This window comes from Salvia miltiorrhiza, chromosome 5 (genome assembly GCF_028751815.1).
Source record: "Salvia miltiorrhiza cultivar Shanhuang (shh) chromosome 5, IMPLAD_Smil_shh, whole genome shotgun sequence".
Taxonomy (NCBI): Eukaryota; Viridiplantae; Streptophyta; class Magnoliopsida; order Lamiales; family Lamiaceae; genus Salvia; species Salvia miltiorrhiza.
Genome location: NC_080391.1, coordinates 1,439,956 through 1,467,571, shown reverse-complemented (window position 1 = coordinate 1,467,571; position 27,616 = coordinate 1,439,956). Strand labels below are relative to the sequence as shown.

The 27,616-nt window shown below is 34.8% G+C and overlaps 3 protein-coding genes and 1 pseudogene across 3 annotated transcripts; 1 reads left to right on the top strand and 3 right to left on the bottom strand.

The window, feature by feature from the left end:
• Nucleotides 1-40: 40 nt before the first annotated feature.
• Nucleotides 41-2,768, bottom strand: LOC130984918 (uncharacterized protein At2g39795, mitochondrial-like). Its single transcript, XM_057907618.1, has 4 exons — nt 2,672-2,768; nt 2,266-2,505; nt 632-951; nt 41-553 (listed from the first exon to the last, which is right to left on the bottom strand). The coding sequence occupies exons 1-4, from the start codon at nt 2,678-2,680 to the stop codon at nt 391-393; spliced, it is 732 nt and encodes a 243-aa protein (XP_057763601.1). The 5' UTR covers nt 2,681-2,768; the 3' UTR covers nt 41-390.
• A 544-nt stretch (nt 2,769-3,312) lies between these two features.
• LOC131024745 (factor of DNA methylation 1-like) lies at nt 3,313-8,797 on the bottom strand (annotated as a pseudogene).
• Nucleotides 8,798-14,558: 5,761 nt separating this feature from the next.
• LOC131024744 (probable complex I intermediate-associated protein 30) lies at nt 14,559-17,667 on the bottom strand. The gene is made up of 6 exons (XM_057954284.1): nt 17,505-17,667; nt 17,345-17,421; nt 16,464-16,567; nt 15,828-15,942; nt 14,781-14,872; nt 14,559-14,678 (listed from the first exon to the last, which is right to left on the bottom strand). The coding sequence occupies exons 2-6, from the start codon at nt 17,394-17,396 to the stop codon at nt 14,574-14,576; spliced, it is 468 nt and encodes a 155-aa protein (XP_057810267.1). The 5' UTR covers nt 17,397-17,421; nt 17,505-17,667; the 3' UTR covers nt 14,559-14,573.
• Nucleotides 17,668-24,709: 7,042 nt separating this feature from the next.
• On the top strand, nt 24,710-26,340 carry LOC131026647 (E3 ubiquitin-protein ligase RING1-like). The gene has a single exon (XM_057956563.1). It carries the CDS (start codon nt 24,945-24,947, stop codon nt 26,010-26,012), a length of 1,068 nt encoding a protein of 355 aa, XP_057812546.1. The 5' UTR covers nt 24,710-24,944; the 3' UTR covers nt 26,013-26,340.
• Nucleotides 26,341-27,616: the final 1,276 nt, after the last annotated feature.

Below are 27,616 nucleotides of genomic sequence, written 5' to 3'. Positions count from 1 at the left end.
ATAGCGGGACGGAGGGAGTATTAAAAAGATACCGTACAACTACCACAATAAATGTTGCATAATTTCACTACAACTGAGTTTTTCATATAACAGAGCAGCACATAACCTAACTGATAAAAAATTGAATGAATAAACAAAACTTTCTCAATCAGTCGACACACGTATAACTAATCAATCTAAATTAAATTGCAATAGAAGAACGAGAAAAAAAAAAAAAAGACTAGCTTCGATCAAAAGGTTCTTAGCTTCTTCTAACATGAAATGATGCTAATAAACAATTATGTGCAACAATTTCTCCATCTTCCAAACCCTCAATTTTATGACTTCTACAATGACAAGGCATCAGGGCATTTGTTACAGATACCAAAAAGAAACGACACTTTTTGTTATCTATTTCTTCTGAATATAAGTTTTCATGTTTTCCATCCAGCGTATGTACTCATTTTTATCCTTGTACCTCATATAGGCATGCAAAAACTCGGCCAGCTCGTTGTCTACACCCCTTGCCTCTAAGAAATCATAGAGAGAATCCTGAAGCTCATCGTCCAATTCCCTGCACATCGAAACTAAAAGGTTAAGAAACATGCTCACCACATTTTTATGGAACGTGATATATGGCTGAACGACATACTTGAATTGGGGACCCATGTACGGCCGACCTTTTAATCTGCCTAGCCCACGGGTAAATACATTACGTATCTCTATACCATCTGGCCACCCAGAGCAAACAAACTCTAATATGTCCCCGTCTTTCCCCTTCATGACATCAACTATCAAAGTAACATGAAGCTTCACATCCTCCTTATCATCATGCATTTTCATGGGAACAGATCCATCAAACATAGTCACCTCTATTTTTATCTCCTCATCCTCTACAAATTTCCTGCTTAGTCGAATCCACTGCTCCCCTTGTAGTTCATCAACTTTGAATGAATTGAATTCTGATATAGGCTGTATGCATGAAGATTGTCAGGGAATTCAATGCATTTTCTTAAATCTTTATTTTTTATTGGTACTAATATACCTATCATCCTCATTCAAGAAAAACAAGCTAGATGCTTCTAGAATTGTTCAAACAAGATGAAAAAAAGTAGATACTCCATAAATCACAATGAAATACATAGTCATTTTAAATAAGATGGAGACAAGACTTTTGTGATTATTATTGACATCCAAGGTAATAATACCATGAAGAAAGAATAATTTCATCAGCAAATGTTAGATAATTCACACAACATGAAGAATTTGATTATAGCATGAGACTAAAGCAAAAATGGCAATGCATAAATGCTTTTCCCAGTTTGAGAAGAAGACTAGCAAACCTTCGAATATGTAAATTTCATGCATAAATGCCTTTTAGCAATAATGTTCACTATATCCGAGTTAAGTGCACCTTTGATACATTGTACTCAAGATTTACGCTACTCCCAAATATTTGCATGACCATTGTAGCCAAAACTATCAGTAAATTAAAGCAAAAACATGACAAGTATAAAGAATACCTATGAACGGCCAAGGAATGATGAGGACAATGGAATTGGGATAGAGTTTTCCTTGAACAACCATTTGTAATAATTCACATGCAATGGTTTTAATCATTTTCCCATTTCTTTTACCTTCACGAATATTAATTAAGTTTTAGCCTCACAAGATAGGAAACACTAAGCTATGGGCATATGCTAACAGTCAAACCAATTCATGAGGGAACTTCATGAATTATCTTATGAGTCCATCTACTAGATTTCTGCCTGAGACAAGGTTTTGCCATACAAGAGAAAAGACAAGAACAAAAGAGAGAAAACTTTGAAGAAGAGAAAAAAATATATCCCAAGAAAATGTAAGAAATCATTTTCTCCAATTGAATGTGTCAAGATACACCTTTACATCACATCATATTATGTTATTAACATGCCGATGAAGAATAAAATGCTAACGCCTCAAACAATGGAAGTTTTGTCCCTTCTTGTGATTATAGTGTAGGATATTATATGTTTAACATAACAACTTCATAACAAAAACAACATAAAATGTAATAGACAGTTTTTAACATAACAAAGACAACTTAAATCATTCATCGACCCAAAGCAAGTTTATTCCATAAAGAATAACAAGATTGCCCGTATTAGAGCCAAAAAAATCCAAAAAATCAAACTTCCAAAACACCCAAATACTCATCATCATCAAAACATCACGCATCAGATAATTAATTCATATGAATAAAAAGTGTCTGTCGATGAAAATAAAACAAAGACAGTAATTTAATACCACAAACGGCGGGGAATGGTCGAGCTCGTACTGGATTTCGCTCCGAATGAGGCGAGCAATGTTGCCCTCGAAGGCTGTTTTTCGCATATCGTTGACGTAATTTCTAGTTTGAGTCAGAAACTGGGTGAGGGGTTTTGGGGGTTGGTGGAAGACAAGAGTTCTTGCGGCCCCTCGTAATCCTCGAACAAGACGATGAGCCATTTTCGTGTAGATTGATGCAGCAGATGTGATCTGCAACGTCTTCACAAAACCAAAAAATTCGACTATTTTTTAATTGGTGTAACTGTAATTATTTGTTTGAAATACATTTGTAAATTGTAATTCCATCCTTTCAACGAACAACAACGTTAATAAACAAAACAAAAACAAACAAGAGAAGTTGCGAGTGAATAAATGAAAAATGCACCTGCGGCATCAAGCGTTGAGCAGCAAACGTGAGTGAGGGCTGCTGAAACGATATTTATAGAGAGAGGGTAAAAAGAAGAAAACCCCAAAATCCTAGCTTCTATCGTTTTGTGGACTTAACCAATTTTAGTTCAGCCCAATATGCTTGGGCCTCCATGAGCTGCTATCAATTGAGTATTTCTTTGTTTGTTATTTCAAACAGTTTTTCGTAATTTGAATACTTTTTTTTTTCTAGAAAAAAATATTAATTCTATACTATATATTTAATATAATTTTAAATAAAAATTGTAATGTTAATTTTTTAAGAGATAATTTCCGCAATTAATATTAGTTAATTTAAAATGAACAAGTTATAGTCATTTAAAATAGTGAAAACAAATTTTATATTTTTTCACAAATGCATTGTTTCAGCAATTCTAGAAAATGCCCAACAGCTGAAACAGCTTCTTGGTATTTCAGCATTATGAAACAATGCAGTATCACATATTTCGACTGCATCTCTCATCAACTCAGATTACCAGCCTCAGAAAGAAAAAAAAAAAAAAAAGTGAAAAATGAATATCTTAAAATTTGGGTTTTGTTTCCCAGTTTCAAATCATCACGAATTGAGATCTTGTTAATTTCTCTTGCGCTTGAGCGTCTTCAATTGACTGAAAATGTACCCATTCTTTTTATCCCTATATTAACACGGCTGCTGCTCAGCATATCAGTTAAACCCTGAAAATCGATAAGAGAAAAATGCGTAAACTATGAGAGTAAAAAACCAGTTCCTTGAAACAGAGCCCAAAAGAGAAAGGTTATCTTTGCTGAGCATCAGCAGATCTTCAAAAGAGAATCTGTGACAATCTTTCTTTACTGCTTTAGCATTTTCTTGGAAGTTCTACTCTTCTGGATGATTATAAGTTTATCAACTTGGGGCAGCATATTAGTCACTACACTGAAAATGTCTAATCAGACATCATAAATTTCATACCGCAATTAGTTCCTTGCGAGCCTCTTGCAGCTCGTCATTGCTTTGGCGCTCTTTAGCAAGTAATTGCTGGTTTAGATCTTCTAGACCATCCAAATTCTCTTTCATCTCCTGCAGATGCTCATTCATCTGATTTATCTTCTGCTGAACAGCTGCATCGTCATCACCTCCCATGTGTTTCATTACCTCCAACTTTCCTTTGAGTTCTTCAATTTCCATTTCAAGCTTCTGCTTCTCGTCCAAATTTCTTTCTAACTCAACAACTTTTTTCAGTGCCTCTTCCTTCTCTCTCTGCCCATTGCAATAGATGTCATGAATATGATATACGAGAAGCAATAGAAACATTAACATAGAGTTTTCATGTGACTGTTATATAAGGAGGAGCAGTGATATCAAAAGTCATACTTTTTGTTCTTCAACCAGCCTCAGCACATTCTCGTCAGATTTCCTTTGCTCCTCAGAAGCCAATTGAAGTGCACTGTTTCTCATGTCATTCTGCCATAAAATATAAAAGCAGTACACCACCAATTTAGTTTCACTATAACACTGTAATCAAAGATGATCTGTACACATTACCACCAATTTAGTTTTTCATATCATTCTGACAGAAAATATGAAAGCAGTACATTACCACCAATTTAGTTTTGCTCCAACGTTATAATCAAAGATGAGTACTACTATAAGCAGAAGATTAGGAGGATTATAATTTGAGTTACAAAGTATGTCAGCAGGAAAAAGAAACACACACACACACACACTCCAGATAAGTGGAAAAAGAGTAGAAGCTGAAAATTCAACTGTAACATGAAGGGCATAAGAACTTATGCATAAATCATGACAAATTCATAGACCAGCGTGCATACCAATTAGCAAATTATATAGAATATGCTAAAATAATAGATTCTAGTTGGCTTTTAGAATGACACAAAATCTGTCAAATTAGTATCACCCATGGAAGGTCATGCTTAGACCTAAGAAGTCAAGGCAGAATTGCAACTTCATATTTGGGTATGCATTCATATAGACTGATACGTAGTATGGAAAAAGACTTGCCTTTTTCTTCTCTTCTTCAAGTTTTTGTCTCTCACGCTCAGTTAATGTCTCACGGCTTTTCAGCTCTTTGCTCCAGGAATCAAGCCTTTTCTTTTTACTCTCCAATTCTATGTTCAGCATTTCTTGTTCATCCAAAACCCTCTTTATGTGTTCACGAGCAATGCGTTGAAGTTTTCTAGTTTCTGAAAACGAACAAGAGTCAGCAAAATCATGCATATTCAGAGAGTTTCATGAGAAAAGATTTTTCTAAATGAACCCATAGAATATAATCATTTATATACTGCCACGATATATTGTAAACTAATCTTAGAGAGATCCAACTAAAGTTGTGAAGTCAAATCATGTTATGGAGTTGAATATCATAGCAAGAGCACGAGCAAGGTTTGGCAGGAAAGAAACTTTTGGAGCAGTGAGGTTTTGAACACAAGATTAAAACAAGTTCATAAGATTAGTTGATAAGAGACATGCATACAGACACTCATTAAGCAATCAGAACCTGGCACAATGACAATGTCTTCTCGTTAAAGTGCATCCAAGACAGCATACCTTCATAGAAGGATCGGTGAAGTTCATCTTTCTCTTCAAGCATCCTACTCAATGACAATGTCTTCTCATTGTACTCGGTCTGTAACTGATTCAAATTTTCATTCTTTAAATCGATTTCATTGACCAAATTCCCAACAATCGTGTCCCTATCCTGGGTTGCTTCTTGCACAAGGTCAGCAATCGTCTTCAGCTCCCCTTTCCTCCGAAGATAGTTTCCCACAGGTGGTCCTGAATTATAATCATCTTCACGAGCAAACCAGCCATACAGATCCCGGAGAAGTTCTCCGTTCATCCCATCCTTTCTTGCTTTGACCATCAGCTTCAAAGGACTTCTCAAACTCCATTGCATTCTTGAACCCAAACCAATCATGATCAAATCTTAGAACGGCTTGTGCATTGGGCTGATGGTCATCCCAGAACATCTCAATTTTGATAGGCTTATATCTGGAGAATTTCTTTAACCAGTAAGCATCATGATCAGCTGAACCACTACTCTTTGGCTCATCTTGTATATTAGCAACTATCCCCACCCAAGGCCAACAATACAGCTCACTCTTCTCAGGTTTAGGATCGGGTATAGAAATTGAAGGTTGGGGCATTGGTTCGGCCTCACTAGCCATGTCTTTTTCTAAGAAAGTAGCTAGCGCTAGGTGGTTAGCTTTCTGTTTTGCACTTCGGCTGGCAGCACCCTTAGCTACTCCAATGGCATGCTGAAGAAGATGGTTATACTGATAATCTTGTTTCTTCTTACCAGCACAGAAAGGACACCTAAGAGAACCTTCCCCCTTTACTTTGTAAGTACCCGCCTTAAGTAACTCGTAAGGTTTCTCTTTATATTCATTTATTTCTGAGTCACTGAAATCTGACTCTTCGCCACGGGTTTTAAGAAAGCTGAAAAAGGTGGTGTAAAGGTGGTGTAAAAGACTAAAAGGGTAGTGTTAATGTATTGTGGTTACTTTTGCTAATCTTGCACTAACTATTTGGCATTATTTTATTAGGTGAATTAAATGAAAGCATTTAAATGAGAAAACATTAAACAAAAGTGCCGATTCAATAAATACATAAACTTGAAATTCAGAAAATAAATACATAAATAAACTGGAAAATAAATAAATTAGAAATAAATTTTTCAAAAAATAATTAAACGTGAAATTCAGAAAATAAATAAATAAATAACCTGAAAATTCAGAAAATAAATAAATAAATACATAAATAAACTGGAAAATAAATAAATTAGAAATAAATTTTTCAAAAAATAAATAAACTGAAAATTCGAAAATAAATAAACTGAAAATTGAGAAAATAAATAAATAAACTAGAAATAAATAAATAAATAAATAAGTAAATAATTAAATTGGAAATAAATAAACTGAAAATTCAAAAATAAATAAATTTGAAATTCAGAAAATAAATAAATAAATAAACTGAAAATTCAGAAAATAAATAAATAAATAAACAGGAAATAAATTTTTCAGAAAATAAATAAACTGAAAATTCGAAAATAAATAAATAAATAAATAAACTGAAAATTCAGAAAATAAATAAATAAATAAACTGAAAAATAAATAAACTGGAAATAAATTTTTCAGAAAATAAATAAACTGAAAATTCGAAAATAAATAAATAAATAGACTGAAAATTCAGAAAATAAATAAATTAACTGGAAATAATTAAATAAATAAATAAATAAACTGGAAATAAATAGACTGAAAATTCAAAAATAAATAAATAAATAAACCGAAAAATAAATAAACTGGAAATAAATTTTTCAGAAAATAAATAAACTGAAAATTTGAAAATAAATAAATAAATAAACTGAAAATTCAGAAAATAAATAAATTAACTGGAAATAATTAAATAAATAAATTTACTGGAAATAATTAAATAAATAAATAAACTGGAAATAAATAGACTGGAAATAAATAAACTGAAAATTCAAAAATAAATAAATAAATAAACTTGAAATCCGGAAAATAAATAAATAAATAAACAAACTGGAAATAAATAAACTGAAAATACAAAAACAAATAAATAAATAAATAAACTTGAAATTCAGAAAATAAATAAATAAATAAAATATATAAACTGGAAAATAATTAAACTGAAAATTCGAAAATAAATAAATAAATAAACTGGAAAAAAATAAATAAATAAACTGGAAATAAAAATTTCAGAAAATAAATAAATTGAAAATTCAGAAAATAAATAAATAAACTGAAAAATTCGAAATATCCTACTTCATTGTACTCAAGATTAATGCTACTCCCAAATATTTGCATAACCATTGTAGCCAAAACTATCAGTAAGTTAAAGCAAAAACATGACAAGTATAAAGAATACCTATGAACGGCCAGGGAATGATGAGGACAATGGAATTGGGATAAAGTTTTCCTTGAACAATCATTTGCATGTAATTATTCATATGTAATGGTTTTAATCATTTTCCCATTTCTTTTACTTTCACGAATATCAATTGAGTTTTAGCCTCACAAGATAGAAAACACTAAGCTATGGGCATATGCTAACAGTCAAACCAATTCATGAGGAAACTTCATGAATTATCTCCATCTACCATATTTCTACCTGAGACAAGGTTTTGCCATATAAGAGAAAAGACGAGCACAAAAGAGAGAAACCTTTGAAGAAGATAAAAAAATATATCCCAAGAAAATGTAAGAAATCATTTTCTCCAATTGAACGTGTCACCTTTACCTCACATCATATTACGTTATTAACATGTCGATGAAGAATAAGATGCTAACGCCTAAAACAATGGAAGTTTTGTCCCTTCTTGTGATTACAGTGTAGAATATTATACGTTGATCTGCTTACACAAAATGCTATAGTGTCCTAAGTGGTATAAGGAATTAAATTAGTCAATAGAATAGTACAACAATTAGAAAGACTATTGGCATAAACTTTGGGTGCCTGATTAGCAAGATGATTTTCCTACCTAATTTACATTTATGTAAGTACCTATAAATCACACCTCTGCATGCAAAAATGGTAGCAATTTATAGCAGTATGGCTATCATCTTAGGCTGAGGGACAAAATTAGCATCTTGTTCGAATCATTCATGGATTTTGTACAACTCTCAAACTATTAAAAATAGCTCTATCAACCTATACCTACTTACAGATAAACAAGATTGAAAACGCGACTAGAGGCAGTAAAGAAGAGCCATCAAATCATGATAGGAGAATCAATGTATTGCAAAACAACATGCCCATAGTCAAATTAAGTAAAATGTTGACCATCTCACAACAGAGGAAACAATCATAGACAAGGCAAGTATTGGTTTCACAAAGGCAGACGTAGTCAAAACAAAAAAATACTAGTCAGCTACGACTTTTCCAACCCTCCCACAATGTCAATGGATAAAAAAAATAAAATTAACGAAATAAATAAAAAAACAAAACATTCTAGCTTTCATGGCACTCATGCCATCACAAGGCTTGCAAGGGCTGAGCATTTTTTCGCTACATAGAGACCATAGGAACATCTAAAGTACCAACATCCTTCACTACCATAGACAGAGCTTCTCCTGGTTGGTTCATTGGACAACTTAGCTAACAAAGAAATACAACTATGGAAGTCCCTTATAGTGCATCAGACTTTAGTGGAGTGGTGAGGACACCCAAATGAGATAATTGCTAGGGTTAGATTTTTCAAACTTCGAATGTCAATTTCATATTTTCTAGCCTTGTGGAAGCTAGTTTTCTGGTAGCTCACAAAGATAAAGGTACACAAGGCACCAAAAACCGACCAGTCTACTCATGCAGGAAGAATAAACTAAGGGGCATAAATGTATGATAAATACAATTAATAATTAGAAAATATTATTAGCACGATATTTGAATCTTTGATTAGCATAATATTTAGATATGTTTTTTTAAAGGTGAATATTTATATGTTCTAATTAGCAAGAATCATGGATCTATGATAAGGAAGATTATTTTCTATAGTTATTAACATATATGTACTTAACTATAAAATCACACCTTAATGCCCAAGGTGGCAGAGAGTTATTTGCATCTCTATGGTTATTAGCTTAGCCTGAGGGGCAAGAGTTACATCTTAGTGGAGAGTTTTATTCACGGCTCTAATTCAACTCCTTCAAATTAATACTCCCTCCGTCCCATTATTTAAGACATAGGTCTTTTGGGCACGGAGATTAAGGAGAGGTAGTTTAGCATCATTAGTGTATTTGATTAAGAAATTGATAAGGGCTTTTATTAACTTTCAATTCTCTCATCTTCTCTGATCACCACCGCCGACCACCGTCGCTGCCGACCACCACCGCCGATTCTCTCTGCTATGCCGCCGAAAAATCAAACCCAGAAAATTAAATGCACGCCTATTTCAACCGCCGACCACCACCGCCGATTCCCTCTGCTCTGCTACGCCACCCAATCACCACCTCCAACAACCACCACCGCCGCCTCCGACAACCACCATCGCCACCTCAGAAATTCAACCCCCAATTCATACCCAAAATCGACACCTCCGCCTACGACAACCACCACCACCTCAGAAATTCAACCCCCAAATCAAACCCAGAAATCAAACCCAAAATCAAACCCAAAATCGAACCTGCAAAATCGAACCCAAAAATCGAATCGCGGCAAACCCTAGCCCCTAACCCAAAAATCGAATCGCGGCAGACACAGTCTAGGGAGAGAGAGATGAGGGAGAACCGAGAGGGGAAGAGAGAGGAGTCGGACAGAGAGAGATGCGAGAGGAAGAAGAAAGGCGGTCGCGGCGCGGCCCCAGAGCCGCCGTCGGTCGGAGAAGGAGAAGCAGGCGGCGGTGGAGAAGGAGAAGAGAGGGGGAGGGGCGCCGCGCTGTTCAGCGGGGCTAGGGCTAGGTCTCGGCCCTCTGCCCCCGTCAGTGGTCGGAGAGGCGAGGGGTGCTCGGCGGTGGTCGGAGGCTCGCCGGAGAAGCTAGATTGAGAGAGAGAGAGAGAGACGAGAGAGTGCAAGAGGCGGAGAGGCGGATTGAGAGAGAGAGAGAGACGAGAGAGTGAGTCTTTATTAGTGTAATTAATTAGTGTATCTTATGCCCTAATTATTTCCTTTTTTGGAAGTGAGTCTTTATTATTGGGACACCCCAATAAGGAAAGTGGGTCTTCAATAATGGGACGGAGGGAGTATTATCTTTTTTCATTTACTCCATCTTGGCTCTTAACTCTACCAGCAGTAACACAATACCACTAACAAACCAAGTTAGCAGTCATTCTTTGTCATGTACACTTAAACATTAGACCCAAGTCCCACCAGATAATTACAGTAAACATTTTATGTCCATTTACAACAATACAGTGTTTCACAAAACGAAACACCAACTGTTACAGAACAAGAAATTCCAGACTTGTAAGAAGATGGAAATGAAGAAAATGCAGTGATGAATCCTCAACTTGGAAATGAATACACTTTTTTACTATTAATTCATGAAGGAATCGTAAACGAGAAGGCATTTCTAAACACTCCAACTCTCAAGGTGCAATTCACAAAAACAGATGAGTTATCACATAGAATCATATATCTGCTTTTTTTATTCGCCACAACCATGAAGCTACGAATAAAAAAGTTACAAACAGCTGAAATCATTGCCGCTCCACAAATTCATAGCCAAAAACAACATAAAATATGATGGACAGTCATTAATATAACAAAGTCAACTTAAATCATTCATCGATCCAAGGCAAGTTTATTCCAGAAAGAGTAACAAGATTGTCCATATCAGAGCAAAAAAAAAAACAAATCCAAAAAATCAAACTTCCAAAACACCCAAATACTCATCATCATCAAAACATCACGCATCAGTTAGTTAATTCATATGAATAAAACGTGTCCGTCGATGAAAATAAAACAAAGACAGTAATTTAATACCACAGAAATCGGGGAATGGTCGAGCTCGTACTGGATTTCGCTTCGAATGAGGCGAGCAATGTTGCCCTCGAAGACCGATTTTCGCATATTGTTGACGTAATTTCTAGTTGGAGTCAGAAACTGAGTGAAGGGTTTTGGGGGTTGGTGGAAGACGAGTTCTTGCGGCCCCTCGTAATCCTCAAACAAGACAATGAGCCATTTTCGTGTAGATTGATGCAGCAGATGTGAACTGCAACGTTCTCAAAGGTTTAAGGAAGGTTTTCCGGCTGGAGATCCTCTACTGCGACTTCACAAAACCAAAAAATTCGGCTATCTTTTTAATTGGTGTAGCTGTAATTATTTGTTTGAAATGCATTTGTAAATTGTAATTCCATCATTTCATGCTTTCATTTAGTTGATTTTGATGCATTACATTAGTTCCTCATTATTAGTTTCAAACAAATAATTACAGCTACACCAATTAAAAAATAATCGAATTTTTTGGTTTTGTGAAGTCGCAGTAGAGGATCTCCACTCGGAAAACCCTTGAGAACGTTGTCTACATGAAAATGACTCATCGTCTTGTTCGAGGATTACGAGGGACCGCAAGAACTCTTGTTTTCCACCAACCCCCAAAACCCCTCACCGAATTTTTGACTCCAACTAGAAATTACGTCAACAATATGCGAAAATCAGTCTTCGAGGGCAACATTGCTCGCCTCATTAGAAGCGAAATCCAATACGAGCTCGACCATTTCCCGCCGTCTGTGGTATTAAATTACTGTCTTTGTTTTATTTCCATCGACGAACACTTTTTATTCATATGAATTAACTAACTGATGCGTGATGTTTTGATGATGAGTATTTGGGTGTTTTGGAAGTTTGATTTTTTGGATTTTTTTTTTTTGCTCTGATATGGACAATCTTGTTACTCTTTATGGAATAAACTTGCCTTGGATCGATGAATGATTTAAGTTGCCTTTGTTATGTTAATGATTGTCCATCACATTTTATGTTGTTTTTGGCTATGAATTTGTGAAGCGGCAATGATTTGAGCTGTTTGTAACTTTTTTTATTCGTAGCTTCATGGTTATGGCTAATAGAAAAGACAGATATATGATTCTATGTGAGAACTCAACTGTATTTTGTGAATTGCACCTTGAGAGTTGGAGTGTTTAGAAATGTCTTCTTGTTTACGATTCCTTCATGAATTAACAGTAAACAAGTGTATTCATTTCCAAGTTGAGGATTCACCACTGCATTTTCTTCATTTCCATCTTCTTACAAGTCTGGAATTTCCTGTTCTGTGACAGCTGGTGTTTCGTTTTGTGAAACATTGTATTGTTGTAAATGGGCATAAAATGTTTACTGTAATTATCTGGTGGGGCTTGGGTCTAAGGTTTAAGTGTACATGACAAAGAATGACTGCTAACTTTGTTTGTTAGTGGTATTGTGTCACTGCTGGTAAAGTTAAGAGCCAAGAGGGAGTAAATGAAAAAAAGGTAATGCTAATTTGAAGGAGTTGAATTAGAGCCGTGAATGAAAGTCTCCACTAAGATGTAACTCTTGCCCCTCAGGCTAAGCTAATAACCATATAGATGCAAATAACTCTCTGCCACCTTGGACATTAAGGTGTGACTTTATAGTTAAGTACATATATGTTAATAATTAAATAAAATAATCTTCCTTATCATATATCCATGATTCTTGCTAATTAGAACATCTAAATATTCACCTTAAAAAAACATATCTAAATATTCTGCTAATCAAAGATCCAAATATCATGCTAATAATATCTCATAATTATTAATTGTATTTATCATACATTTATGCCCCTTAGTTTATTCTTCCTGCATGGGTAGACTGGTCGGTTTTTGGTGCCTTGTGTATCTTTATCTTTGTGAACTACCAGAAAACTAGCTTCCACAAGGCTAGAAAATATGAAATTGACCTTTGAAGTTTGAAAAATCTAACTTTGGCAATTATTTTATTTGGGTGTCCTCACCACTCCACTAAAGTCTGATGCTCTATAAGGGACTTCCATAGTTGTATTTCTTCGTTAGCTAAATTATCCAATGAACCAACCAGGAGAAGCTCTGTCCATAGTAGTGAAGGATGTTGGTACTTTAGATGTTCCTATGGTCTCTATGTAGCGAAAAAATGCTCAGCCCTTGTGATGGCATGAGTGCCATGAAAGCCTTAATGTTTCGTTTTTTTTTATTTATTTCGTTAATTTTATTTTTTTATCCATTGACATTGTGGGAGGGTTGGAAAAGTCGTAGCGGACTAGTGTTTTTTTGTTTTGACTACGTCTGCCTTTGTGAAACCAATACTTGCCTTGTCTATGATTGTTTCCCCTGTTGTGAGATGGTCAACATTTTACTTAATTTGACTATGGGCATGTTGTTTTGCAATACTTTGATTCTCCTATCATGATTTGATGGCTCTTCTTTACTACCTCTAGTCGCGTTTTCAATCTTGTTTATCTGTAGGTAGGTATAGGTTGATAGAGCTATTTTTAATAGTTTGAGAGTTGTACAAAATCCATGAATGATCTCGAACAAGATGCTAATTTTGTCCCTCAGCCTAAGATGATAGCCATACTGCTATAAATTGCTACCATTTTTGCATGCAGGGGTGTGATTTATAGGTACTTACATAAATGTAAATTAGGTAGGAAAATCATCTTGCTAATCAGGCACCCAAAGTTTATGCCAATAGTCTTTCTAATTGTTGTACTATTCTATTGGCTAATTTAATTCCTTATACCACTTAGGACACTATTGCATTTTGTGTAAGCAGATCAACATATAATATCCTACACTATAATCACAAGAAGGGACAAAACTTCCATTGTTTTAGGCGTTAGCATCTTATTCTTCATCGGCATGTTAATAACGTAATATGATGTGAGGTAAAGATGACACGTTCAATTGGAGAAAATGATTTCTTACATTTTCTTGGGATATATTTTTTTCTCATCTTCAAAGGTTTCTCTCTTTTGTGCTCGTCTTTTCTCTTATATGGCAAAACCTTGTCTCAGGCAGAAATCTAGTAGATGGACTCATAAGATAATTCATGAAGTTTCCTCATGAATTGGTTTGACTGTTAGCATATGCCCATAGCTTAGTGTTTCTTATCTTGTGAGGCTAAAACTCAATTAATATTCGTGAAGGTAAAAGAAATGGGAAAAGGATTAAAACCATTGCATGTGAATTATTACAAATGGTTGTTCAAGGAAAACTCTATCCCAATTCCATTGTCCTCATCATTCCCTGGCCGTTCATAGGTATTCTTTATACTTGTCATGTTTTTGCTTTAACTTACTGATAGTTTTGTCTACAATGGTCATGCAAATATTTGGGAGTAGCGTTAATCTTGAGTACAATGTATCAAAACTGCATATGAATGAACTCAACTCACTTAAAGCATTAAAAAAAATCCTCTTTGATGTTTCCAAGGTTCATAACAGGGTCACATTACTCACAGTAGATATATAGCATCGCCCATCTCCTTTAAGTTTCAGAGCAAATGTGTCGTACCCATCCAGATCAATGAAGCCATCAAACTGCAAAACATGTGAAAAGTTATTCAAACTTGCACGCTACAACAATCATTGGTTGGAAACAAAGATAAAAATCTGTATTTCTCCGGCGTAGTTTACCATTACCTTCTTAGATCTCATTCCGCAGAATCCACTTCTAGTTATATTCCATTTAGTACCTTCAACGACATCCAAAGAAAGGTTTCCAGAGAATACACCTGTGACGTTTAGGTAGTATTATCAGAAATACGAGATTTGGAAAGACAGTGCCCACCTAGTAATAACTTATAAATGCTGATGACATATAAGATATTTCATTGATACATGAAACAGGAACTATCACCTGATTAAGGGAATTTGAATGCATAAAGATAATATCTCACCAATTTCTGTGAAAAACAAGTGAAAATGTCAGATGAGCCAATTCGTATGAGAAAAGGGTTCTTTTACTAACTAGTACCACTTGATCCATTGGTAGACTCTTGTATTTGCAGAGACGCTGATGACAAACCTGAAAATGTAATTTTCGCCGCTTTAATAGTTTCACTTGGACCTTACATATTAAGATCTGACAAACAAAGATTTTTACGAGTATCAATACCAACAAAACTATCAGTTTTATCTGAATTTTATCGAAAGTTTCAATACTGATACCATTAAATTCAGAATCTGATACAACTACAAGACTTTCCCCAGTTGGGCCAAGGGAGCAGCAGGAGGAAGAAGCCCAAATCAACCATGATCCAGAGGAGAAGAGTCGACCCATTAGGGCTGTGAAGTTGCCAGCTCGCTTGGGAGATTATGTACTGAATTAGGGAACACGTGGAGTTTGGTCCCCACTTTTCTGTTAGAGACTAAGGACAGCTAGAGCAGAGTTAGTATGAGTTTTTGATGAATAAGTAGCAGGATGTTTGTATGAAAAAGGATATGCAATTAATGAAAAGAATTCTGCTTTCTCTTATCTTTCTTCTTTAGGAGTTTGGCTCGCTCGAAGTAGCCGTTGCATTCTTGTTATCTCTTAACAATTGGTGCGACTGCAACCTTACCGCCAGACCTCTCTCCGCAACCGTCAGCCCCCGAAGCTAGCCCAGAGATATTATGGTCCATTCACAGTTGCTGCAAGGGTTGGTCAAGTAGCTTATCGTTTGGACCTGCCTCAAGGAAGTCGCATACATCCTGTCTTCCATGTTTCGAAATTGCGCCACTTTAAAGGAGAAACCACGACCCCAATCTGCTCTCTCCCAGAAGATTCATCAGATTCTTGTCCGAGGCCGGCGCCACTCGCCATCTGCAGCCAGCGCGAAATTATTACTCCATCCGGTCCCCAGCAAGAAGTCTTGGTGCAATGGCAAGGCGAACCTCCTGAATGTGCAACATGGGAACCAGTCGATGAAATTAAGCGGGCCTATCCGAGCTTTGACCTTGAGGACAAGGTCTCTTTAGAAGGAGTGGAGAGTGATACAACTACAAGACTTTCCCCAGTTGGGCCAAGGGAGCAGCAGGAGGAAGAAGCCCAAATCAACCATGATCCAGAGGAGAAGAGTCGACCCATTAGGGCTGTGAAGTTGCCAGCTCGCTTGGGAGATTATGTACTGAATTAGGGAACACGTGGAGTTTGGTCCCCACTTTTCTGTTAGAGACTAAGGACAGCTAGAGCAGAGTTAGTATGAGTTTTTGATGAATAAGTAGCAGGATGTTTGTATGAAAAAGGATATGCAATTAATGAAAAGAATTCTGCTTTCTCTTATCTTTCTTCTTTAGGAGTTTGGCTCGCTCGAAGTAGCCGTTGCATTCTTGTTATCTCTTAACAGAATCTGTATACAAATGCCATCGCTTCAGCTCCTCTTTCGTGTCAAACTTAAAAATATACCGTTCGCTTGGAGGAAGCAAGTCTTCAGGCTTCCACAAAAGAGCTACAAGCCAAAAGAAAACAACAAACACAACACAATCCGATTCAACTCACTTCTTCGTATACTAACATACAACACGAGCAGCATTCTACCTAAACATGCATATAACTTCGATTATACATTTTCTATCCTATCTCTATCCTATCTGTCCTTATAACCCCATCATCAACGAGCCGTATTTTTATGTAATTAGTCCGAATGCTTATTAATTAGTCTGTCTTAACTCTATTTGTATATTCTTGAACCAGCTGTTTTCGGAACAGAAAAGTGTTCTTGTGCATGGTAGGACAAACAGATTGAGGTTGGTTTTCTTTTCGTTTAGCGAATATTCTTTTAGCTCAGACTTCGCTGCTAAACAAAACCTTCCCTTGAAATTGATGTTGAAATCTGTAAAATGCAATGTTTCTGCGTAATTTTGTTTCAAGTTATACATCTTGATTTTCTTGGCTGTTTGAAGATGTTTTGTTTGTTCACTTTTTATTCCATATATATGTTCCCTTTTTACTTCTTTTTTTCCTTTTTGTTTTCGAAATTCTTACCGAGCATCAAACTTTTCTATACCATAACTCTAAAAAATAAAAATAAAAACTAATCCAAATTTGATACTTACAACTGCAAAATTCACATGAGATTATTTTTAGAGCTAAGCAAACAAATTCATACAAACAACTCTATAATGCGAATAATTTGGCAAAAAAAAGGAACAGAACCCCCAATATCAAACACTTCAGCTGATGAAGCAAACAAAAATAAAAACTAAAAGGCAATTGGAAATTTTACCTCTTTTAGTTGCATTAACCGAAGCTTGCCATAATCCACGAAACCTCGACATCTACTCAATTGTTTTACGCGAATCGCTAAAATAGAAAAACAATTTATTTTACGCTTAACATGTATCGGCGTGATCTAAGCTGCGAAAACTGAGGGGAAAGGAAATTACCTGTAATCGAATTCGAAGCCAACAAGAAATTTTGATGATTTCTTCACGAATTTCAAGTGCAGTACTAGCTGAATTGAGGAATTGAAGAGGTGGGAGGGATTCGATGAAACGACGCCGTGCGCAGATGAGAGAAGCGTACCGCTTCTGATGATAACCGAACACGATTTTCTGAGGATCGATTTACCCTTATACGTGATGTGGCAATTGTAATTAAAGTAAGATTTGTTAATTCTCTTTCCTAATTATAATTGCCACATCACTGGTGGGCACGTTATGCTTGCCCACGGTGGGCATGTGATCGTTCCTGTAAAAAATTAAGTGTTATGTTTTAATTGAGTGTGCCCACCAAAATTAGTGAGTAATTTTGGCCTTTTAAGAAAGTGGCCAACAATTGTTGACTTAATTAGTGAGTAATTGTTGACTTAATTAAAGTAAATTTTGCCACTTTTAGAAAGTGGCCAACAATAGTGGGACAAACCAAAAAGGAAATGTGGCCAACAATATTGGGACGGAGGGAATATCTTGATATAGATTTGTCTACCTATAGCCTATATCGTTTATTCCATGACTAAGTATTAATAACATGTCCCCCATTTTATTTTGGTAAATTATAGGTTCTCGGGAAAAGAAAAAAAATAAGTAAATGTATATCTTTAACAATAAATATGTGCAGTCACATTGTGGCCACCCACATTAGTTTAATAGAAAAAATTTGAATTTATTTAATTTATTTTTTAAAATAAAAATAGTATTTATTTATTTTATTGTATTCTCTATATTGTAGTTATTTTGTTGTATTTTTTTTTAATTTATTTTTTAATAAAAATAAAAACTTACAAAAAATTATAAAAAAAATAACTAAAATGTAGATAATACAATAAAATAACTAAATCCTATTTTTATTTTAAAATATAAATTAAATAAATTTAAAATTTCTCTATTAAATTAGAATGTGGGTGGCCATAACGTGGCTATTTAGCACCACTCTTTCTTGAGTCAGGAGATTTTTTAGGACAGTAACTTAGATTGATTTGGAAATTAGGACAATAACTTTTGGACTTGTAAAAATAGGACACTAATTATTTTTTAGAGTAAAATAGGACACTAATTAATAAGCTTCGTAAAAATAGGACATTTTTTAGCCGATAATTGGCTCAAAAATGTCCTGCGAATGCAACACTTATTAATTAGTGTCCTATTTTACTCTAAAAAATAATTAGTGTCTTATTTTTACAAGTTCGAAAGTTATTGTCCTAATTTCCAAATCAATCTAAGTTACTGTCCTAAAAAACCCTCGAACTCATCTTTCTTTAAAGCGATTGTGACAGTATAGTACTAATGTGAGTGGAGGGGCAACAGCCCCCACGCCATTTATAAGATAAAGGGAGGCCAATGAAGAATGTTTAAATAGCCCCCGCCACTCTTCTTATACATAATTTTTTGTTTTTCTTCTTATTTTTTTTTTGTATAAGTAACATGAAAAGACAATGATATAGCTACATATGTATTTCATTCATTAACTTTTTATCTTTACTTCTAAAGAGGAAAAGAAACTCAACCATTTTATCCTCAACTAACAAACTATTTTATTTTTATATTTTAAATGACATGGCATAAAACGATATCTCAATAACATTTTTAAAAAAATATTATGCTCTAAATTTGTGTGTGCTTTCATCAAACAATGTTGTTGCTAGGTGGTCCACGACCCGATTCCCCTCCCGGTGGATATGAGAAGCCATTTCCAAAATGGTAACATAATTAAAATCTAATTAGTATTTGAATTTAATTCTTCCAAAATGGTAGCAGAAATGTTACTACATATCCCAGAAGCCATTTCACCCTGCAAAAGGTTCACCTCAACTTTGATCCAAATTAATTTAAAATAATATACTTTTTCTTTGTTTTTGGACAAATTTTGAGATGTATTGATTTCATAAAATGGAAAATCAATATTTGCTTGATTTTGAAAGAAATTGTTACCAATTTGAAACACCAAACTTGGGCGGAGCTGACAATTCCCGTTTCTCTTCACTTTGATTCCTCTCCCATTAAGAAATTAATTAATGCAAACTTATTAAACATCAAGCCAAGAATAAAGCATATAACCCGAATTTATAAATATTACACAAAGAAACAATGTAGTCAAATGGCCATAATGAAAATTGAAATCAATTTTTGGCCCCTAATCTTAAAACATCAAAATATGGTCATTAATTAGGTGATATGCCTAATTTGCCCCTTTTACTCGGCCGCTGGGGTGATTGCGTGACCGTTGGATGACTGCGCGGCCGCTGGCGCGCTCGTGGGGAAAAGCCAGCGCCCGCTGCGCGTATGGCACTAATAGTGCCATCAGTGCCATACGCATCATTTTATTACTTGGTTTTACTTTGAATTTCCATTGGCACTTATGGCACTATTAGTGCCATACGCGCCAAAACAACCATTTTAAACACTTCCCCGTAGGATTTAGATGTTCCATTTAGGGTTTAGATGTTCGATTTAGGGTTTAGATTATCCATTTAGGGTTTAGATGATCCATTTATGATTTCTTGATTCTATTACTGTTGTTTCTGTTGCACGTATGACACTTATGGCATTATTAGTGCCATAAGTGCCAATATTTTATTTTAGTTTTATTTTGGATTTCCGTTGGCACTTATGGCACTAAAATAGTGCCATAAGTGCCAACGGAAATCCAAAATAAAACTAAAGTAAAATCTTGGCACTTATGGCACTAATAATGTCATAAGTGTCTAACCTGACCCGCGCGCCTGATCCTACCCGGTCCGCATTATTAAGGGTAAAAACGTCCAAATCAATAGAAATGACCAAATTTTATGTTTTTTTCAATGTGTGGCCATAAATTGTGTTTTATGCTTCATTTTGGCTACTTCAAAATTTTACTCTATTACAAATATAGCCTGTATTTATTTCTGCTTTTTAATTTATATTCTAAGTCAAAATTCTGATCTCGTCGAAAGTTGATTTGGAAATTAAAAAAATTAAAAATTACATCAATATTTCACTCTCCACATCAGCTATCGAAATTCTGACTTAGTAGTTATTTTAATTGCCAAATCAGATTCCATGATACACGCCACTCTCAGTTGGTGGGAATTTTGACTCGAGCTATAAATTGAACAACAAAGACAAGTAGGGATTATGGTTCTAATATTTATAAATTCGAAATAAATTTTAATTATAATTCAAGAATTAACTAACGTTGTTCTCAACTTGGAGCTGTCGCTTAGCAACCTGAGCCCAACACCTCCCACCTTATAAGGCGGCGGATCGCGGTGGTGCTTTGGGTTGCTCCGCCATGGACCACCGGATGCGCGCGGCTCCGTGCCGGCGGAGAAAAGTGGCCAAAGCCTGAAGTTTGTACGAGGATGATGGGATTCTTGCAGCCATGCATAAACAAGACTAAAAACTAGTACAAATTACTAAAATAAGAAAGCCTTTGTAGGAAACTTAATAACATGTAATAAGAAATTTGATAAGCAAGATCAAGTAAACACTTTCCAATTACGCCAAGCAACAAAAAAAAAAGTTGGCATTGCTAGGGAAAAAAAATGAAAAAGCTAAAGGAAAATATTCTTACACACGAAGAAATTACGTGGCGGAATTTGAATGGCTATTCTTTAAGCCAAATATTTGTTTTAATTATAACAAAAGGGCAAAATTGTCTTAGAAATTGGCAAACTTTTCGTCCAATTCTGATTTTGCGAACAAATTTTAATATTTAGTGTACGTGATCATTATCGGAATATTGATTTAATTTTATTTTACTTCCAATTAAAATTCCAGTCAAATTTATTGCTGACATGATCAGATAATTAATATAACATAATCGTTCTCGCTCGGTAGTCGATTGGCATAAACAACACGAGTTATTTAGTTATTTAACTAATCATGTCAATAATAAGTTCAATTGAAATTTTAAATAGTAGTAAAATCATATTAAATCAATACTTTGGTTTGTATCATGCCAAACTTTTGAAGTTGGCGTGCATAATTAGATTAAATTAAGAGTTCAATAATTTCCACCCCAAAAAAAGAAAGAATTTTTTGTGCATTAAAAAAAGAAAAGAAAGAAAGAAAGTATGCTAAGACAAGCCACATGTTCCTTGCAAGTTTAAACTGCAAAAATTTCGCGTTTCTGACTTTTTCCTAAATTTAATGTGAATTTCATGCTTTGATTTGTTTGTGAAATGGTTTGGGAAATAAAAAAGCAACTCAAACTCAAACTATTTTTAATTATTCTTTAATTAGGCTACCTAATTTTTATTTGTTGAAGCTAGCTTTTTCTTGTGGTGTGAGTGAGATGCTCCAAGAGTATTACGGCTAAAATATGTATAATAATATGATTATGATCCTAATACAATCTCATTTATTTCATGCTTTTTGTATTTTTGGTAAATAGGTTTGAGTTAAAATGTAATTGAATAATCCAATTCCCACTAGTATTAGTAATTAGTTTTGTATGGAATTTACGTATTGTAATAAATTATACTAATATACATTAGCTTATTTTTTTTGGTGACCAACTACACCTGCTTTCATGAGCCACACCTAAATAAACATAAAAAAATAAATTTCTTTGCGGTTTAAATTTTAAAAAACCATTGACTCAACAAGTCAATATATATATACATCCGAGTCAATATAGCTTAATATATATACACAATTTATAAAATATTGGGTTAACCATGTTTTATTTTCCGAACTTTCAGCGTTTTCCATAAAATGTCTTGAACTTTTATTTTTCCCAAAAATACCCCATACTTTTAATTTTTTTCATAAAATATTCCGCTATACAAAATTTGGTGACGGAAATATGACTAATTATCTAGCCGAATGAAATATTTTGGGGACCGTCATTGTTGGAAAATCATATTAGGAACCACCAAAAACGTTGAAAATTCGGAGTTTTTTGTCATCTTTCCGTCATCGAATTTTATGTAGCGGGATATTTTATGAAAAAAACTGAAAATTTGAAAAAAGTTTTAGAAGGAAATGAAAATTCAGAGCATCTTATGAAAAATACTGAAAGTTGAGGACATAAAATACTATTAACCCTAAAATATTTTAAATTGTTGTGACATTTGTAAATTTCACTATACTTCTCCTAGTTTTAGATTCTTTATGCTACAATTTTCATTCCTTTGTGATTTCGACTTTATCCGATTTGTTTATTTAATTTAATAAATTATCTATGTTATCATATATGATTTTAAGAGACACTTGGTCTTTGCTATGCAAAAAACAAGAATACTTTGCGAAATTCCAACTAAAGAAAATACGTGTGAAAACAAATACCACAAACTTCTTTCTTTGACCAACTTCCATGACCCACTTCTAATTAAAGGCTTTTAATGGAATAGGTTGGAAATTTCTGCAATTTGTTAATTGTATTTTTCTTCCATTAAATCGTGCAAAAACCATATGTCGACAATTTTTGGCTGTTTTATTGTTTTATTGTTTTATTCCGATTTTAGTAAATACCAATGACTTGCCCCCAATTGCAAATCTAGGCATTGAGTAAGTTGGATGGCATATTTTTAAATTAAAATTAAATGTTAAAAATTAAACTGAGTAAGATTTGATTTTTATGAAATTTTGAGGAACTGATTAATTGCAACATATTTTGTTACCGATAGTTAAGCCCATGGGAACAACTAAAGATAGTGTATTAATTATTTTGCAATTATCCATAGTTTCTTTGCACCAAATTTTTTTAATAAAAAAGATTATGTTGCTAAGCACGCATTGACAAAAAGATTAGACTAGTCACCACACCACACCAGCAACATACATAAATGCACACATTATTTAATCATGAAACTAGTAAGAAGAGTGCAAAATATAAGACTTGATTTTGTCCCAACTCATTAAATAGAATCAAGATTCAAGACTAATAAAATAAAATAAATAACGATTGATGCACCGCATGCGACCCAAATAAAAAGATGAAAGTTTTGTAATACTAAAATAATACCACAACCATCCCACATTTTAGTATCCATCTATTCGATTTAGTTCGTCCCACAATTTTATATTCATTTACATATTTTTAGTAAAAATAAATGAGATTAATCCTATTAATCCAAAAAAGAAAATCACATTTTTCATAAAAAGTTGCAGGCTCTACCACTTTTTGTTATTTTTTTTAATCACTCTTTAAAAAAAAAATTAATTGTACCGAAAAATAATGGGTCATTATCAATGGGTCACTCCTTTTTAGAATGAGTATTTTACTAATCATGTGAAATAATACTATCATCGATCCCAGGAATGCTGCCGGTCTTGCAATGATGGCGGTCTCATCTCAACGTTAACGTTAGGGGGACTTCATGGATTCTGATCTCCATCCTGAGGATGTGCTTTGGACTTTTGACACGGTGTTGTTCCCCAGCATCATCGCCGGTAAAATTTTTCTTAATCCGTTAGTTTTCGTTTTGTGCCTTCAACAGATTATTTATTATTTTTTTTCTTTGAATTCTTCTTGTTTTTGTTTTTCGGTTTCGTTTCTCAATAAAAATTTCTAATTCAGCAGCTAATCATGTGAAATAAACGAACCAAAACCAATGGGATTAGACCTAGGGATGGCAGTGGATCTTGGACTCGGTCCAGATTCGTGGATCCAGATCCGTTTTTATGGATCTGGATCTCAATTTTTTGGACCCGACGGATCTGGATCTGGATCTGGATCTCAGTTTTGAAAACGGATCTAGATCTGGATCTTGAAATTTTAGATCCGGATCCGGCCCAGATCCGACCCGTGGATCCGTTTTATTTTATATATATTTTTTATATTTTATATTTAGTTTACTAATAATATTAACTAAATTAAAAATAATAAATAAATTATATTCAAAAGAATAAAAACTAAAAGTAATTAGATAAAAGTATTTTGTGTTATATTTTTCATGATGGAAATTAGATGTTGTTGATTTTGTGAAATTTTTTTAATTTAATTTAAAAATAATAGATCCATGGATCTGGACCCGTGGACCCGCGGATCTAACGGATCTGGATCTGGATCTAAAATTTTCAGATCCACGGATCTGGATCTGGATCTGGATCTAGTATATGAAAACGGATCTGGATCTAGTATTGGCCAGACCCGGTCCAGATCCGTCCCGTTGCCATCCCTAATTAGACCATATAAGCATCACTAAACTCTTTGTACTACTACTACTAGTCTAATACTACCTAAAACTCAGTCAAACACACACACACACACACACACAAAGATTTGGGAAGGCCTAGACAAGGCCGGGCCGGGCCCGACAGCATCCGCCGCCTAAGACTTTAACACCACACAGAAAAGTCAACAACAAATTACGAAAATCATCGCCCAATTAATTTTTAACTTCTCTCACAATAAACCTCTCTCTCTCTCTCTCTCTCTCATCCCCCTCTCATCTTCTTCCGATGATGGCCTTCCATCACAGGAAACTTCTCGACGAAGATCCATTTTGCAAGGGCTACTGCGACGAGCCACAGATTTTCAACTTCACCTGCCCACTATCCTGCTTCAGCATCTGCCCTCCCGATTCCTGCAAGCAATCATTCATTTCAATATTCCCGCCGCTGCCGCAGCCGCCGCCCCCTCCCCCGCCGCTCTCCGCCACCATCGATCCAGTCAAATCCAAGGGGCTCTCCCTCGCCCTCACCGCCTCCCTCGCCGTCCTCGCCACCGCCTTCTTCCTCTTCACCTGCTACACGATCTACAAATTCTACACCGTCTGGAAACAATCGCGCCGCCGCCGCCGTCGCCTCAGCCAACACGGCGGAGCCGCCGCTGGAAGCGGCGGCGCCGACGACGACGACGATTTCGTCGATGAAGACGCCGTTGACCACCCGATCTGGTACATCCGGACGGTGGGGCTGCAGCAGTCGGCGATCGACGCGATCGCGATCGTGAAGTACAAGAGCGGCGGCGGCGTGGTGGAAGGGACCGACTGCGCCGTGTGTCTGAGCGAATTCGAGGAGGATGAGACGCTGCGGTTGCTGCCTAAGTGCAGCCACGCCTTCCACCTACCCTGCATCGACACGTGGCTCGCGTCGCACACGAACTGCCCCATGTGTCGGGCCGGGATCGTGGCGCCGCTCGCCCGTAATTCGGGCCGGGCCGAGGAGGCGCCCGAGGAGGCCTCGGGCCGCGGCGACGCCGAGATTGAGGCCCGGCCTCAAATTAGGGTTGAGATGGATGAAAACGTTGAGTGCAAGATTGATGTGGGGGATGATGGGCTGCAGCCGGTGAGGAGGTCGGTGTCGATGGACTCCTTGTCGGCGTCGATGATCAGCGCCGCCGTGGCCGGGGCTTTTCCGCGGCCGTGTGATAAGAGTTCCGACGATCGGTTGGGGAAAGGGAATCGGAGATTGTCGGAGAGCCCTTCGATCGAGAGGTGCGTGCAAATGGGGTCGTCTTCGATCAAGAGGTCGGCTTCGTGCAGTGCTAATGTGTTTTTGTCGAGGCACAATAACAGTAGGAGATAAGAAATTTAGATCATAATAAAACGCAACTCAGCTGGTAAGACGCTTATTCTAATTAAAAAAAAAAAGTTGCAGGAGAGGCCTAGTCAAAGGGTAGGCCTCTCTAAAAATGTCAATCCATTATACAAATGTAAGTAACAATTTTTTTTTCTTTTTTTTTGAGTGATGGATGATTTGTTTATTTGGTAGTCTATCAATCTTTTGCAATGAGCAAGTTTATGAGCAACGAGAAATGTTGTTGAATGAACTTTCGATTTAGTGATAATCTATAGTTAAAATGTGTGCTCTCTTTGATTGATTATAGTGAAATTTTAGGTGTCAATTTTGCCAAGTTTTGTTTTGAACTAAAGCAATTGATTATGTCAATCTAGCTATATGTTGTGTTTTGTCGACAATTTCCATACAATTTCTTTCACGCACATAGGAGACATGGGAGAGTCCATCCTGCATGTAATGTAATGCATGAAGACCGTTGTGATGCTGCCATGTGTAAAGTTGTTTTGAATGTATTTTTACTTTTGTTTTAATGTTCTAAATTTATTTACCATAGTCAACTTAACAACTATGGTAGGACACGATTTTCAAGAATTACCTTCTTTCTATTTTATTGCTTTTTTTCTTTTCTTTTTTCAGATTTTGCTAATAATTTAATTTTTAATTTTTCAATTTACTTTGACAATATATTTTGAAATTATATATTTATACTATTTTGAGTTTCTGTTAGAAAAAAATTTTATTTATTAGGAAATGTTGTAATTTTTTTTTAACTATGCTTAATTAAGCACATGTAAATATAGTTGTGTAATAATAATATAAATAATTAAATGTGTGTATAAACATTATGATAAAATATTACTACTTTTTTTTTATATATATTTGAGGCTATTAAATATTACAACCATGGAGTCTCAAAATGATTGTCACTCTATTTTTTTTGGAGGGACTTTTTTCGTGTGGGGGGTAAGTTGAAAATTACTACTAATTAAATTTTTAATATTTTTAGGGGGCAAGTGATTTTTTTTTTATGTCATATTAATACTTTATTATGGATCTATTCCTCAAACATACATATATAATGAGTTTGTGTTCCTAAACTCTTAGCAAAAAAAATTACCGAAAATACTCATTATTGAAATAAAATACTAATAATAATAGTGAAAAATATTTTTGGATAATTTATTAATAAAAAATATAAGTGAAGAATATTAATGGTATGATATATTAAGATAATATATCAATTGAAAATATTGACGAAAAATATTTTTGCATAATATATTAATAAAAAAATATTAGTGGAAAATATTAAGACAATATATTAATACAAAATATTTTCAAATAATATTTTAATAAAAAATAGTGAAAAATATTAATGGTATTATATATTAAGAAAATATATTAATAAAGAATGATAGTGGAAAATATTTTCAGATAATATCCTAATAAAAAAATTGAGAAAAAATATTAATGGTATTACTAATAGTGTTGATCGTTCTTATGTTAAATTATGATTGTCATATTATAATTCTAAACTCTAAACTTATAACTATAAGTTTTAAACTTATATTTGAGATGTAAGTTTAAGTATGGTTAGTTGAAATTCAATTGGG

Excerpts from the sequence above, each read along its gene's own strand:
- LOC131024744 (XM_057954284.1), bottom strand. The coding sequence starts at position 17,396 with ATGTCGAGGTTTCGTGGATTATGGCAAGCTTCGGTTAATGCAACTAAA. Across the intron at positions 15,943-16,463 it reads GGCATTTGTATACAGATTCT|ATGGCGAGTGGCGCCGGCCT; the intron begins GTTAAGAGATAA and ends CGCTGGCTGCAG. Across the intron at positions 14,679-14,780 it reads GCGGAATGAGATCTAAGAAG|TTTGATGGCTTCATTGATCT; the intron begins GTAATGGTAAAC and ends CATGTTTTGCAG.
- LOC131026647 (XM_057956563.1), top strand. The coding sequence starts at position 24,945 with ATGATGGCCTTCCATCACAGGAAACTTCTCGACGAAGATCCATTTTGC.
- LOC130984918 (XM_057907618.1), bottom strand. Across the intron at positions 952-2,265 it reads ACCATTCCCCGCCGTTTGTG|CCTATATCAGAATTCAATTC; the intron begins GTATTAAATTAC and ends TCATGCATACAG. Across the intron at positions 554-631 it reads TACATGGGTCCCCAATTCAA|GGAATTGGACGATGAGCTTC; the intron begins GTATGTCGTTCA and ends TTCGATGTGCAG.